The sequence below is a fragment of the Kogia breviceps genome, chromosome 10, assembly GCF_026419965.1.
Source record: "Kogia breviceps isolate mKogBre1 chromosome 10, mKogBre1 haplotype 1, whole genome shotgun sequence".
Taxonomy (NCBI): Eukaryota; Metazoa; Chordata; class Mammalia; order Artiodactyla; family Physeteridae; genus Kogia; species Kogia breviceps.
The window spans coordinates 15,615,093-15,628,125 of record NC_081319.1 but is presented as its reverse complement, the minus strand read 5'-3'; the positions used below and the strand labels follow the sequence as shown (position 1 = coordinate 15,628,125).

General features: G+C 35.7%; 1 protein-coding gene across 11 annotated transcripts in view; it reads left to right on the top strand.

The window, feature by feature from the left end:
- The window catches only part of CHL1 (cell adhesion molecule L1 like), a 202,123-nt gene that overhangs the window by 123,144 nt on the left and 65,946 nt on the right, over nucleotides 1-13,033 (top strand). For all 11 annotated transcript variants that reach the window (XM_067043605.1, XM_067043603.1, XM_067043600.1 and 8 more), the window contains one exon: nucleotides 2,532-2,719. In XM_067043605.1, the coding sequence (XP_066899706.1) occupies nucleotides 2,532-2,719 (188 nt within the window). The remainder of the gene's footprint in view (nucleotides 1-2,531; nucleotides 2,720-13,033) is intronic.

The following is a 13,033-nucleotide window of genomic DNA, read 5'->3' as shown; positions in this document are numbered from 1 at the left end:
TTTAAAGTTCTATGAACGTATAGATACCAAGGGGGGAAGGTGGGGGGAGGTGGGATGAATTGGGAGATTAGGATTGACATAAATACATTATTGAAACTATGTATAAAAATAGATAACTTATGAGAACCTACTGTGTAGCATAGGGAGCTCTACTCAATGCGCTTTGGTGACCTAAATGAGAAGGAAATCCAAAGAAGAGGGGATATATGTGTACGTATAGCTGATTCACTTAGCTGTACAGTAGAAACTAATACAACATTGTAAAGCAACTGTACTCCAATAAAAGTTAAAAAAGAAGATTTCAAAGTTCTAAATGATTCTGGGAAGCAAACCTACATACCTTTATTGATTTATCTGATCCTTTTATATCCATTAAGAATGAAAGGGCTTCCCTGGTGGCGCAGTGGTTGAGAGTCCGCCTGCCGATGCAGGGAACACGGGTTCGTGCCCCGGTCTGGGAAGATCCCACATGCTGCGGAGCGGCTGGGCCCGTGAGCCATGGCTGCTGAGCCTGCGCGTCCGGAGCCTGTGCTCCGCTGCGGGAGAGGCCACAGCAGTGAGAGGCCCACGTACCGCAAAAAAAAAAAAAAAAAAGAATGAAAGAATGGAAGTTGATTATTTAAAATTGTAATGTGAATAACATTTTTATTGCCTGATAATTGGATTTTAAAAATTATTAGTGAATCATTAACATGTTAAATTATCATTATTCACTGGCAGAAAACAAGATTTTACAAATAAGAATTAAGCAGTCAATCATTCTTTTCTTAAGGTGTAATTAAATGCCTATACAAAACAGAAAATATTAGAAAACAAGAAAGAAAGAAATATCCCATCACAGTAGTAAAAGGAGCAAATCCAGCAATTTCAATAGTTAGTAACAGAAATATCAACAAAACTGATATCAAAAACTACGTAACATGAACTGTTTAGCATCTACATTGCAGAGTAGGATAAAAGCAAACTTGAATGAATGGAAAGGTATAACATGTGACCAATTGGAAATGCTTAATTTTGAATATGTCGAGTTATCCTAGTCAGTGCATTGGAATTTTAAAGAACAGATTCTGTGTGTTCTTTTGTAAGTAAAAGCAGTAAAATATAAAACATATAGAGAGAAAAGAAATAAAAGTTGTTGTCAGGAGAGAGGCATGCTCCGAAGAAAAATATGTGTCTCATGAAATTTTGTTATTCTTTTTGAAAGAATATCAGATTATGTAAGACTGTGTTGTCCTGAAGCAAATCTAAATTTGCATGGGTAATTCATATATAAAATACTAAATAAAATAGAATCAGGAAGACATTATATATCTGTTGGATTGATAAAGATTTTTAAAAAGCCTTTTTACAACCTTGTCCATAGAACTGACTCTGTTACGTATGGGGGTAGGAATTTAATTGTGTATGTTTTTTCTGGAATACAATTCTGCAATGTTTATCAAAAGTGATAAAATATTTCTTACGTTATTGGTTTATCAGTTTCATTTTTAAGGAATTAACTTAATGAAATATTTGGATAAGTACGCTCAAAAATAAATATGTAGGGTTTTTGGTAACAATATTGTTCATAAAAGGGAAAAATGGAAATGGTTAAGTAAGTTAAATAGTAACTGTAAGACAGAAGATAATGTAATAAAATGTGTCTTTACTAACATTGTAATAATTAGAAAAACATGGGAAAATTATACATCCATTGTGGCCTCAAATATGTTACAGCTATGTCCAAAAATATTGATCATATATGACCAAATTTAATAGCACTTACTTGTGTGTTTTTGAATTTTGAGTGAGCTTTTCACATGCACGCACACACACACACACAGACATATGTATATTTATATATTTTAGTCTCCAAATATTGCAGTCTCTAAAATACTAGTAAAGATCCTGCATTATCTTTCTAATTGGAAAAGTTTTAAAGTATAACTTTAAAAAGAACAGAACAAAACCTATTTTCACCTTTTTTTCCTGTCAGTTATCACAGTTTTTTCATGGCTTGTTTCTCAGTCAATTCTGGCTGCTGTAATAAAAATATCACAGATTGAGTGGCTTAAACAATAAACATATTTCTCACAGGTCTGGAGGTGAGAATGCCAAGATCAAGTCCCTGGCAGATACAGTGTGTGGTGATGACCTGCTTCCTGGTCAGAGACAGCGGTCTTTGGTCTTTCCCCTGTAACCTCACATGATGGAGCAAGAAAGCTCTGTCTTTTATAAGGACACCAACCCCATTTGTGAGGACTCCACCCTCATGACCTAATCACCTCTCCAAAGCCTTGCCTTCAAATACTATTACAATGGGAATTAGGCTTCACCATACGAATTTTAGGGGGACATAAACATTCAGTCTATAGCAGTTTGTAAGATTTCTCAGATTCTTCAGAGACCCTTTTTTGTATCTATTATATTCAATGAAATATGTAAATATATACTTTTTTACTATAAAATATCTGTTTCCTCATTTCTGTACATTTGTTTATAAGTAAGAAATACGATTTTTCAGGATTACTAATTTTAGTTTTATCTTACAGATTTTCGTGGAGTAAGGATGACAAGCCTTTTGATCTCTCTGACCCTCGGATAATTGTATCCAACAACTCGGGAACGTTCAGGATCCCGAATGAGGGGCACATATCTCACTTTCAAGGGAAATACCGCTGCTTTGCTTCTAATAAACTGGGAATTGCTATGTCGGAAGAAATGGAATTTATAGTTCCGAGTAAGTATTACAGTGGAGATTTCATTTAATGTTTTAATGAAGTTTAGCAGGCGTTATACTGGGCTGCGGTGAAATAACAGATTATTCATTTAATCAACTTATATAGGCCTTATATTTTATTTATAAGGGAAATTGTCTTCCAGATCTTGATACTTAGAAGTGGATGACCTTGAAAGCAACATAATTTTGCTGTGTTTCAGTAATAATACATGTAACATGGGAAAAAAATAGTATTTGTTTTGCCTCATAGGATAAAGTTAAATATATTAGATTTGGCTAAATTATACTGCAGTCACAAGTAATCCCCAAGCCCTCGTGTTAACACAAGGTTATTCCTTGATCATACAGTTTGCTGTGGGTCAGGCAGCTCTTCAGGGCAGCTGTTCTCCTTGTAGCCCCTGGGCGATCTAAGCTAATGGAGATACCCATCATCCTGTGTCAGCGCCATGTGAAACTTGCGCCATCTAGGACAAAGAGTGGAGGACAGAGAACATTGCTTCCAACAAGAAGTTACACAGGCAGCTTGTACTCACAGTTTGTTAGGTGGGGGCAGAGCAAATGGCATGGGCCCACTTAAGTTCAATGTTATGGGTGCCCCCTAAGAGAGGAGAACCAGTGACTAGTATATAGTAGTAATATTTTCCATAAATCATAATCATGGAAAACTGCAAGCTCCTTTACTCTTAAGAGTGTTATTTATCAATAACTCTCCCAAAGAGTAAGCGACTTCTTCATTATCAAATCTGGCCTCTGCAGCATGGGATCTCTGCTGACGGACTTCCAAGTTTGGTCATTTATTTTCCCAGATTTTAAGATACCCAGTACTACTTGATTCTAACCAAAGGGTTTACAGAAAAAAATCTTAGGTGTAAAACTGTCAAGAGTTGCTATTTGGAAATTTCTTCTTGCAGAGTTCTAGACACTGAAGAGACTCAAAGTCGTAGACCTTCCAGGATATAGACAATTTATGCTGGGGGAGCAAAATGTACACAAACCTTGGAAAAACAAATAATGAAAGACGTGTGTGCGTTATCCTCAAAGTTGGGACAGGGAACTGGGTTTAAATTTCTTTAAGTTTTTAATATTTTTCTAGAGGAGAGAATATAGCTCAAATTTAGACTCTGACAAGTAAAGTATGCATCTTAAAATTTATAGAATAATTACATTAAAATGTACAGAACAAATGTGAATGATTATCAAACTATGTGGTGTGAGGAAGAATAAGGCAAGAAAGGAGAGAAAAAGAAAGAAAAAAACTATAGAAATCTAAGTATATCACTAATTAAAGGTGAAAGTAAATAAACTAAATGCTCCAAAATTTTTTAAAAGCTATAAGCTATTTACCATATAACACATCTAAATCACAAGAAAATAGAACTGTTGAAACTAAAAGGATGGAAAAGGTGTCCCATCTTTTGAAAACCTAAATAGATAATTTGAATAAATACCTTGACTAGGTAAATAGTATTCAAAAGAAAAGTAGGTATGGCTATATTAATATCAGTCAAAATAGACTTTATTTTATAAAGGCTTCCTGGAGATTAATGTACTAGGCATATATAATACAAAAATGTTTGAAGCAGGAAAAGGAACTACAGGGGGAAAGAGAAATATCTACCCTAGTAATGAGAGATGCTAACATATCTATTTCGTTATTTGGTGGCTCAAGCAGAGGAAACATTAGAAAGCCCATAGAAGATTTAAAGAACCCATTTACAAGCTCTAGCTAATGAACATGTATAGAACATTATACCTAAAACTGCAGAATGTTTTTCAATATTTGATGTTATATTAGCTATGAAGTAAATATGACCAAAATACAATGGAGAAATCAGTATTAAAAAGAAAATTAGAAAAAGTCTTATATCTTTCAAAATTAAAACATGTCTAACTCAAAGGCCAAATAAGAAATGGCAAAGGAAAATAGAATGTATTTTGAAGTGATGATAGTAGAAATTACGCTTAACAAAACAGAGTTGAGGCAACTAAAGGATTATGAGGAGAGAGATTTTTTCATCTTCAAAATACTTTAGAAAAGAAGAAAGGATGGAAATTAATGATCTTAGTTCATTCATTTTCATCTTAAAATTGTTACCTAATAAGTTGTCTTTCGATAACAGGTTAAACTTCAAAAGAGCGCGAAGGGGAACAGAAGTATAGAAGCAGAAAATAAATCCAAGAAGGAGGTGTTAAAAGTACACATATTTATTAAAAAACAGTTTTAATAGATCTAGATGTGGGGGAAAAAATACCATTTTCACTGATCTGAAGACTCAGTAAAGCTAAAAGTTTAATTCTTCATGACTTGATGTATAGAATAATCAAAGTCAAAAGTCTCTAGTTTGGTTTTTGTTTGTCTGTTTGTGAAACGTGACCTGTTTGATTTCCAAATGTATTTGAGAAACACAGTGCAAGGTTGCGTAGAAACTTGGAAAATATGTCAGGAGGAGTTGGTCTTATCAGATAACAAGACTCAATGTAAAACTCCAGTAATGAATTCTATGGTTTTTCACAGCGTTAGACAAATGGGCCAGTGGAACAGCATAGAGGACCCATAAACCAGCCCTGATATATGTGAAAGTAGTGTGAAAGAGCTGGCATGGGCTTGCTTTCTTCCTTTCTTTCCTGCCTTCCCTTCCCTCCTCTTCCCTTCCCTCCCCTTCCCTTTCTTTCTTTTCTTTTTCTTTTCTCTCCCTCCCTCCCTCCTTCCCTTCCCTCCCTCCCTCTTTCCCTTCCCTCCCTCCCTCCCTTCCTTCCTTCCTTCCTTCCCTCCCTCCCTTCCTCCCTCCACCTAAATTGTATGGAACAACTGATTATCCACATAGAGACACACTTATTTCAAGTCCTAGGTGACATCATATAAAAAATACATCCCAAGTGGATTAAAGGCTTAACTTTGCATGGAAAAAATTTTTTTTAACTTAGAATGTGATTCAGACAATGTATTTATGACATCAGGGTAGAGAAGGATTTCTTAAACAAGACAAATTAAATCTCCATTAAGGATAATTTGACTACATTTGATTTTTAGATTCCCTTTTCATCAAAAGACCCTAGGAAGAAAGGGAAAAGGTAAGCCACAACCCAGAAAAAAAAATCATGACCAATGAATATAACTAAAGATAATACTAATGTATTTATAAATAATTTTACCATCCTTTAAGAAAAAAACAAAAAATGAAGTGGTAAAAGACATGAACTTGCACCTCAGACGGGTATGACCAATAAAAATATGAAAATGCTTTTAATATTATTAATAATCAGAAATAGATCTACTGTAACTCAAATAATAAAAGCGTTTGATCCGACAAAATTGGGAAATATAACAAAGTCTGAGAGTAACAATTTTAGGTGGGAATGTGCAGCTAACAAAACACGTATCCACCACTGATGAGCATAGTTTACTGCTTGGACTGTGGAGAATATTTGTCGCTGCCTCCTTAATTAAAGATGTTCTCACCTATGACCCAGAAATTCCATTTCTTTGTTCACGCACTCATGCCTCTTACCCACGTGCACCAGTAATAGTTGTGGTAGCATTGTTTGTATTTTTATATTATACTGGAAAAAACTTAAGTTCATTCGTGATAGAATGAAATAATTGTGGTATATTCATACCAGAATTACTACTCAGCAGTGAAAGTTTATGAACCTTAAGAATATGTTGGGGCTTCCCTGGTGGCGCAGTGGTTGAGAGTCCGCCTGCCGATGCAGGGGTCACGGGTTCGTGCCCTGGTCCGGGAAGATCCCACATGCCGCGGAGCAACTAAGCCCGTGAGCCATGGCCGCTGAGCCTGCGTGTCCGGAGCCTGTGCTCCGCAACGGGAGAGGCCACAGCAGTGAGAGGCCCGCATACCACACACACACACAAAAAAAGAATATGTTGAACAATAAAAGTAAATCTTAGAAAAAAAAGGGTGATTTTATTTATTTAAGGTCAGTATATGTAAAAATTAATAGCATATTGTTTAGGAGTATCATTTCATGTGGTAAAATTATAATGCAAAGCAAGAAAATGATGAAAACCAAATTTAGGATGGTAGTTACCTCTGATGGAATGGGGAAGGGGTAGGATCTGCACCAAACAGAAAGATAATGGTGATTTTATGTTTTTCTTAGGATGGGTGGTAGGTAGAGTGTTGTACTTCTTTTTTTTAATTCTTTACATATATTTTATAAATGGTCTTTTAATATATATAAAATAAGTATGTAGCATATGATTTGTCTTAATTAGATATCCTGGGTTATTAAGTGTGATATTATAGAATAATAATGGACAGAGCAGCGGCATACGGTGTTGAAAATTGGCCTCTGGAGTTTGGGTTTGAAATGATAGTAGGAAATGTTCATGAATTCTGGGTGAGAAAATTGTGGTTGAGAATCATAAAATCATAACTATAACTATACAGCTATATTTACAGTCTATATTATGTAACTATACTACAGTCTATAACATAGAACTCTAACTATACAATATATATCTAATTGACTGAAATGAGGTGGAAGAGAGGGAGAGAAAGGGAGATGTTAAAAAATCTGTTGTAGAAGACAAGGCATGAGGGTGATCCCTAACCTGAATTCTAGTGGTTGCTATGGAGACACAAAGGAAAAAGGCAGTTGCTCGACCTATTGCAGAGAAAGAAATGGCACACTTTAGTGTGAGATTCTACAATGAGGATTTAAAAAAATATGTTTTCTCTCGTTATCTAAGCAGACGAAGTGAAGACATGAACAATGTAAGGATAATTCTGGCCAGAATCTGCTAGTATTGTAGTTAAGAGATGAGAGTTGAGTCTGAGCTACGTAGTGGGTAATTGCTCCATCTTTTCTGCTGCTATAGAAAAGAGCAAAATAAATTAGGTTTCTTATGCATCATTTCCAGCCCCTCCTGAAATTAATTCATCACCTAACAGCTTTCTGTAATCATTTACATGTTGAAAAGGACTGCCACCCCAATTCTTAGAAGTTTATAAATCAGAGACCATTTACAGCTTCTTATGACCTTTATCAGTTGATTCTTCTCTTAAGCTGTAAAGAATTGATTCTTCTTTTATATTAAGCTTTGTAATTTGAGTTTTAGAGTTTGTATCTCTCATTTCTTAAACTTTTCTTTAGACCGACCTTAAAGGCTTGATCCACCTAAGTTTGAACACAAGTACAGTAGCTAAAAATCTGGTTATTACTCCCTACAAACAGACCTTTATACACAATGTTTACTTTTCTGCTTTTAACAAAATTGCAGTTGAGTTTGCTGGAAAAAGAAAGAGTAAAGGAAAAACAACCAACCAAACACAACGTGCTATTTTCAAACATGGGGAAAATCAGTTGACTAAATGGATTTTCTAAGATATGGCATGGAGAGTTAGTGAATTATTCCACAGATCTTTATTAACCTCCCTTCACGTGGCAGACCCTCTTCTAGTAATTTGAGATATAGCAGTGAACAAAACAAAGACTGTACCAAGAAACTTAAATCCTGTGGGTGTGGTGAGTGGGTCTGGGGAGAAGGTGAGCTGTTTTCTTGCCTTCATTATGACAGACGTCAGTGGAGTTAAAATGATGCTATCAATAATTGCTTTGGCTGTTCAGTACTATCCATCCTTCAGGGCACAGATCTCCCTTCTCCACTTAGCATTCTTAGTCCATCTTAGCCTATACTAATTTTCCTCACCTGGATTCTTTAAATAATTTTTGAAGTATTATTTACACATCATAAATTTTATGTGTTTAAGTACACAGTGATTCTTTTTTCATAAAAATTTTTAGTATAACTATCATTAAAAGCCTGTATTAGAACATTTCCATCATCCCCAGAAGATTGCTTGTGCCCATTTGTAGGTGCTCTCTCTCCCCACCCCCAGCCCCAGGCAATCACCAGTCTGACTCTTGCCTCTATAAATGTTTTTTTCTGAACATTTCATGTAAATGGAATCATACAATATATGATCTTTTGCATCTAGCTTCTTCCACTTAGCCTGTTCTTTGTGATTTCTTCATGTTGTAGGATAAATCAGTAGTGTGTTCATTTTTATGGCTGAATAATATTCCATGATACAGATATACCACATTTGGTTTATCCATTCAGCAGTTGATATCCATTTGGATTGTTTCTAGCTTTTGACTATTACAAGAAGAAACGTTAGCAATCATTAGTAATGTTAGGAATATCCACGTGTAAATTCTGTGGAATTTTAAAAGCAGTATTTACTGTTTGGGGGAGTGTTTTGACTGTCATATGATTAATCAGGATGCTTAAAAGTGAGAAAGATAGCATCCTGTCTTATTCTTCCTCCTCTACATTGTCTTGATGATGGATGAATGCATATTATCGGTGATTGACTTATTAGTTCATAGACTAAAGAATAAAAGAATGAATAAAAGTAATAATGCAATATCTACACACTATTAAAGTAATGTAAGAAATGGCAGGCTTAGGGATGAAATCATCTGTATACCGTTTTAATGAAAACCAACTTGAATTTTTAATGTGCTGGGTTTCTACATTTGTACAGCTTCCTCAGATTCCTCAGGTCAATTTCCTTAAGACGTATCTTGGCTATTTACTGCTCTGATTTGGGAGGGCTAGCAAAAGCAGGGGTTCAGTAGCATATGTTAACTTCTTCTACTAATATATGCAAACCAACCAAAGAAGATCAATTTGTTCAGTTGAGAGGGCAACTTAGAGTTTTAAAGGTTTAATTAAGGCCCAGGATTTTGCTCTCATCCGTCAGAGCATGTGAATGACTAGAATGAAATGGGCTGAATTGGTTGTCCTTCCTTAGTGTGAGTTCATAGACTGAAAGGCATTGTTATTTCTCTGTACTTCTAAGTGGGTTAATGGGGTACACCACAGGAAATGGGAATCAATTAAATCTCTTCGCAGACAGAAACTGGAGTTAAGGGTGATACAGCATGTGAGCTCAGTAGCATGCATTCATGATAATGGTGCCAGGCTGTAAGCAATTTGCCCAGCACATTCAAGGGAAATGAAAGGCACTCAAAAGCTCCCCAGACCAGTCCTGTAAACAGTGAGAAGTCAAAATAGATAAAGTGCTTTGACATAGGAAGGGCAGCACAGAATTCATTAAGCAAATCATAGGTTCTCCATGAAATACATAGGGTTTCTTCCCTCTGGCCCCCTCCTTGTTTTCTCTAATAAAGTTAATTCCAAATAGTTGCATAAAATTGCAGAAGTTGTTATGATATAGGCTACCTGAAAAATCAGAAACAGCAGCAAAGGAAAGCTCTTTGTCCCTTAGCCCATCTCATCTCTATACAATGTGGCTGGGTGTACCATGCAAAGTGAAAACATTTGAATAAGAGCCAACATATATTGAGTGATTTTTAAGTTCCCGGCACTATGTTAATTGATTTATATGAAATTGTTTATTTACACTTTGACACAAATCAATGTATTAGGTGTCATGACAGTTTCCATTTTATGAGTGAGGAAACTGAAGCACATTAAGTAAAAGGTTCAGGTCACATAGTAAGTGATGAAGCCAGGATTCAGCCCTAAGCAGCTGGCTCCAGAGCACGTGTATAACGTGATGCTACACAGGGTTGCCTATGCTTTGATCATTCTGTTGACGCATCTTCTAGTTGAGTAAGAAAGCGTCATACTTCTTTGTTGAACATACCTTGGCAGTAATTATCAGACTCACAGAGAGGTAGAGAATATAGGGAGATTTGATTTAATTCTTTGGGTGCCAGAGAAAGATAATCTGTAGTTTACATAACTTGATGGTGGTTAAGTCACCAGTATCTTTTCATTGAAGCGATTAGTTGGAAAGATTTGTGTTTAATTAAATTACTCTGGTTCCGTTTCATTACAGTTCTTTACTGTTAAGTGTGTTGGAATGGTGGGACTCTACAGCTTGCTCTTAAGAAATTTCTACCCTAGTGAGACTTTTGAGGACCCCAGAGAGATGAGTTGAAAGGATTCTAGGATACCAGAGGAAAGTAAAAGGGGGCACAGAAGGGTAAAGGTATTGGGCTGAAGCTACATAGCCGTTAGTTTTAGTGTCTGGGCTAGAGCCTAGTTTATCCTGTAGGCTATCCTATAGATAAAAAATACCTTTTTCAGAAGTCTCCTGTATTTCAAGTACAGAGATGTTATTTTTTCCAGTATATTAAGTTGAAAGAATTAAGATGATGAGTTTCAAAACCAGTTGTCAGCACCTCAAGTTGTAGAGCCCCTAGAGATTTTGTATTTGCAGGTTTGCCGTGTGTTGATAGCTCCAATAAGAAGACTAGCATGCAGCTACTTTGTCTCTAGGAAAGGTTTTTCATGATAGATGGGTTTTCAGGAAATTGTACCCTTGGCGTTGTTACTAGAAATCTGTCTGCTACACTGAATAATAAATGTGGAAACTTACTGGAGAACAGTAAAGAGATGAGTGCTATGATTTGCTTGGTTTTCTGAGGCAGGTAGACTGATAGGGACAAAATGTGTATAGCTTCATCTAGACTTGATTATTATCGGATTTCCAAACATTTTTAAAGTCCCACTTAGGTAGATGCTGATGTAGAAGTTGGTTCTGATCCCTTTGCAAAGAGACCATTCCATGGTCAAGTCCAGTCTTACTGAAACACAATTAAGTGATTTTGTTTTTGGTGATGATGGAGCGCTCATTTGAAATGTTTTGGTAAACTAAAGCAGGGCAGTTGGCTCACACAAAAGAAAAACAATTGTTTACAATTCATTTTTTTAAGTATTGCATCTGTCCAGACTCAACAATGCTAATGTTTATACCAGAGAAACACAATTAGCAAGTCATTGGTTGGAGTTATTTTTAAATAGACTCATTTCTTTATTTGAATTAAGGTCAACTTCTTGCCTGCTGTTAAGCTGGAGTAATTAAATTTCACATTTATCTGTGGATGTTAACATGTTCACTTTTCAGCTTTGCGTCAGACTCGCTAAATAGTTTCAAAGAGTAAGACTTAAGAAAACCTGACCAATTTATGCCCTTTACAGTGTTTATTCTTAGACCTTAAATTATTAAATATATAAATATTCTTCCCTGTTTCCAGGTATTAATTTCATCTTTGGTTAAAGCTGTTCCAAAGATTTATGGTATGTGATAAAGGTTTTGTAGACTTCTAAATTTTATTTTATTTATTTTTTGTATTATTGATGACCTGGAAGCCAGTTGAATAGCGTAGTTACATTTTTGTAATTAGAATTTTATAATGTAGATTTAATTAATGCAAGTATGATAGTGCTTCACTGGTGATACTATCTGTTTGAATTATTAAATTTTTACTGAAGAGCAGGCTCTCCAATTAGGGCTTTGTGCAGCTTCATTAGCTACTTTACAATAGATACCACCCAGAAAACTGTATATTCATATTTGGCACTGTAAAGTTTGCTGGTTATAGAACAGGATTACATGCTCCTTCCATTTCCTAATCTATGTTTCCCTTCCTCTTTTGCTGCCTGTATCTGTATATAAACAGATTCAACAACTGCCAAGCAACACAGCTAACTTCAATACCAACTAACATCGGGCTTCAGTTATAGCAAGTTTCACTAAGAGGTGATTTGAATTTGGAGCTTAGGGTACATACTAGGTTTGTAAGTTACGCTACTTTACTTGCATAAGGTATACTTTCTGCAAAATGACTTGCATAACATTTGTCAGTCAAAGCTAAGTCTTTACAAATGGGTGGTATTGATATTTTATCTACAAGGTAAAGGTAGGGAAGGTGCTTAGCATTCTTTCCCATTTTTTTGGTGGAAATTTCATGCTACTTAGATCAAAAGGATGATTCCAAGATAGTTACCTTCTCAAATGTACTTCCAGACTCACCAGGAGAAATCTGTTACAATGAGTTGACCATGAGGGAATCCACTGAGGACTCACATGACTGATGCCTGCCTTTTGAACTGGCAAAGGCAGTGTAATGACCACACTGCCCCCTGAAGTGTTAAGCCTTGAAAGGTCCTTGAATTTAGACAAAAAGCAATTCACTGTAACCAGCTAGTGCATCGATAAGAAATGTCAGCAAATTCCCTCAATCACTAAGGAGTTAGGTTAGGGGGTGAGGGGGAAGGGAACAAATATACAGGAACTGCACAAAGCTTCTCAAGAAGAAATTTTACAATAAATGGGTATATCTTTAGACTCCCAAGAATAATGATAATGTTTAGTGAACCATAATTTAAGAATGAAATACAGAGATGGAAAACCAGCTAATAAATTCCATCAGATCAGAAAGGTTATAAATACCTTCCTAAGGTCCTTCTCGTCCATCAGAGTCTGAGTAATTCTATAATGCAAATTCCCATAACAAAGTTGAAAGGTACAA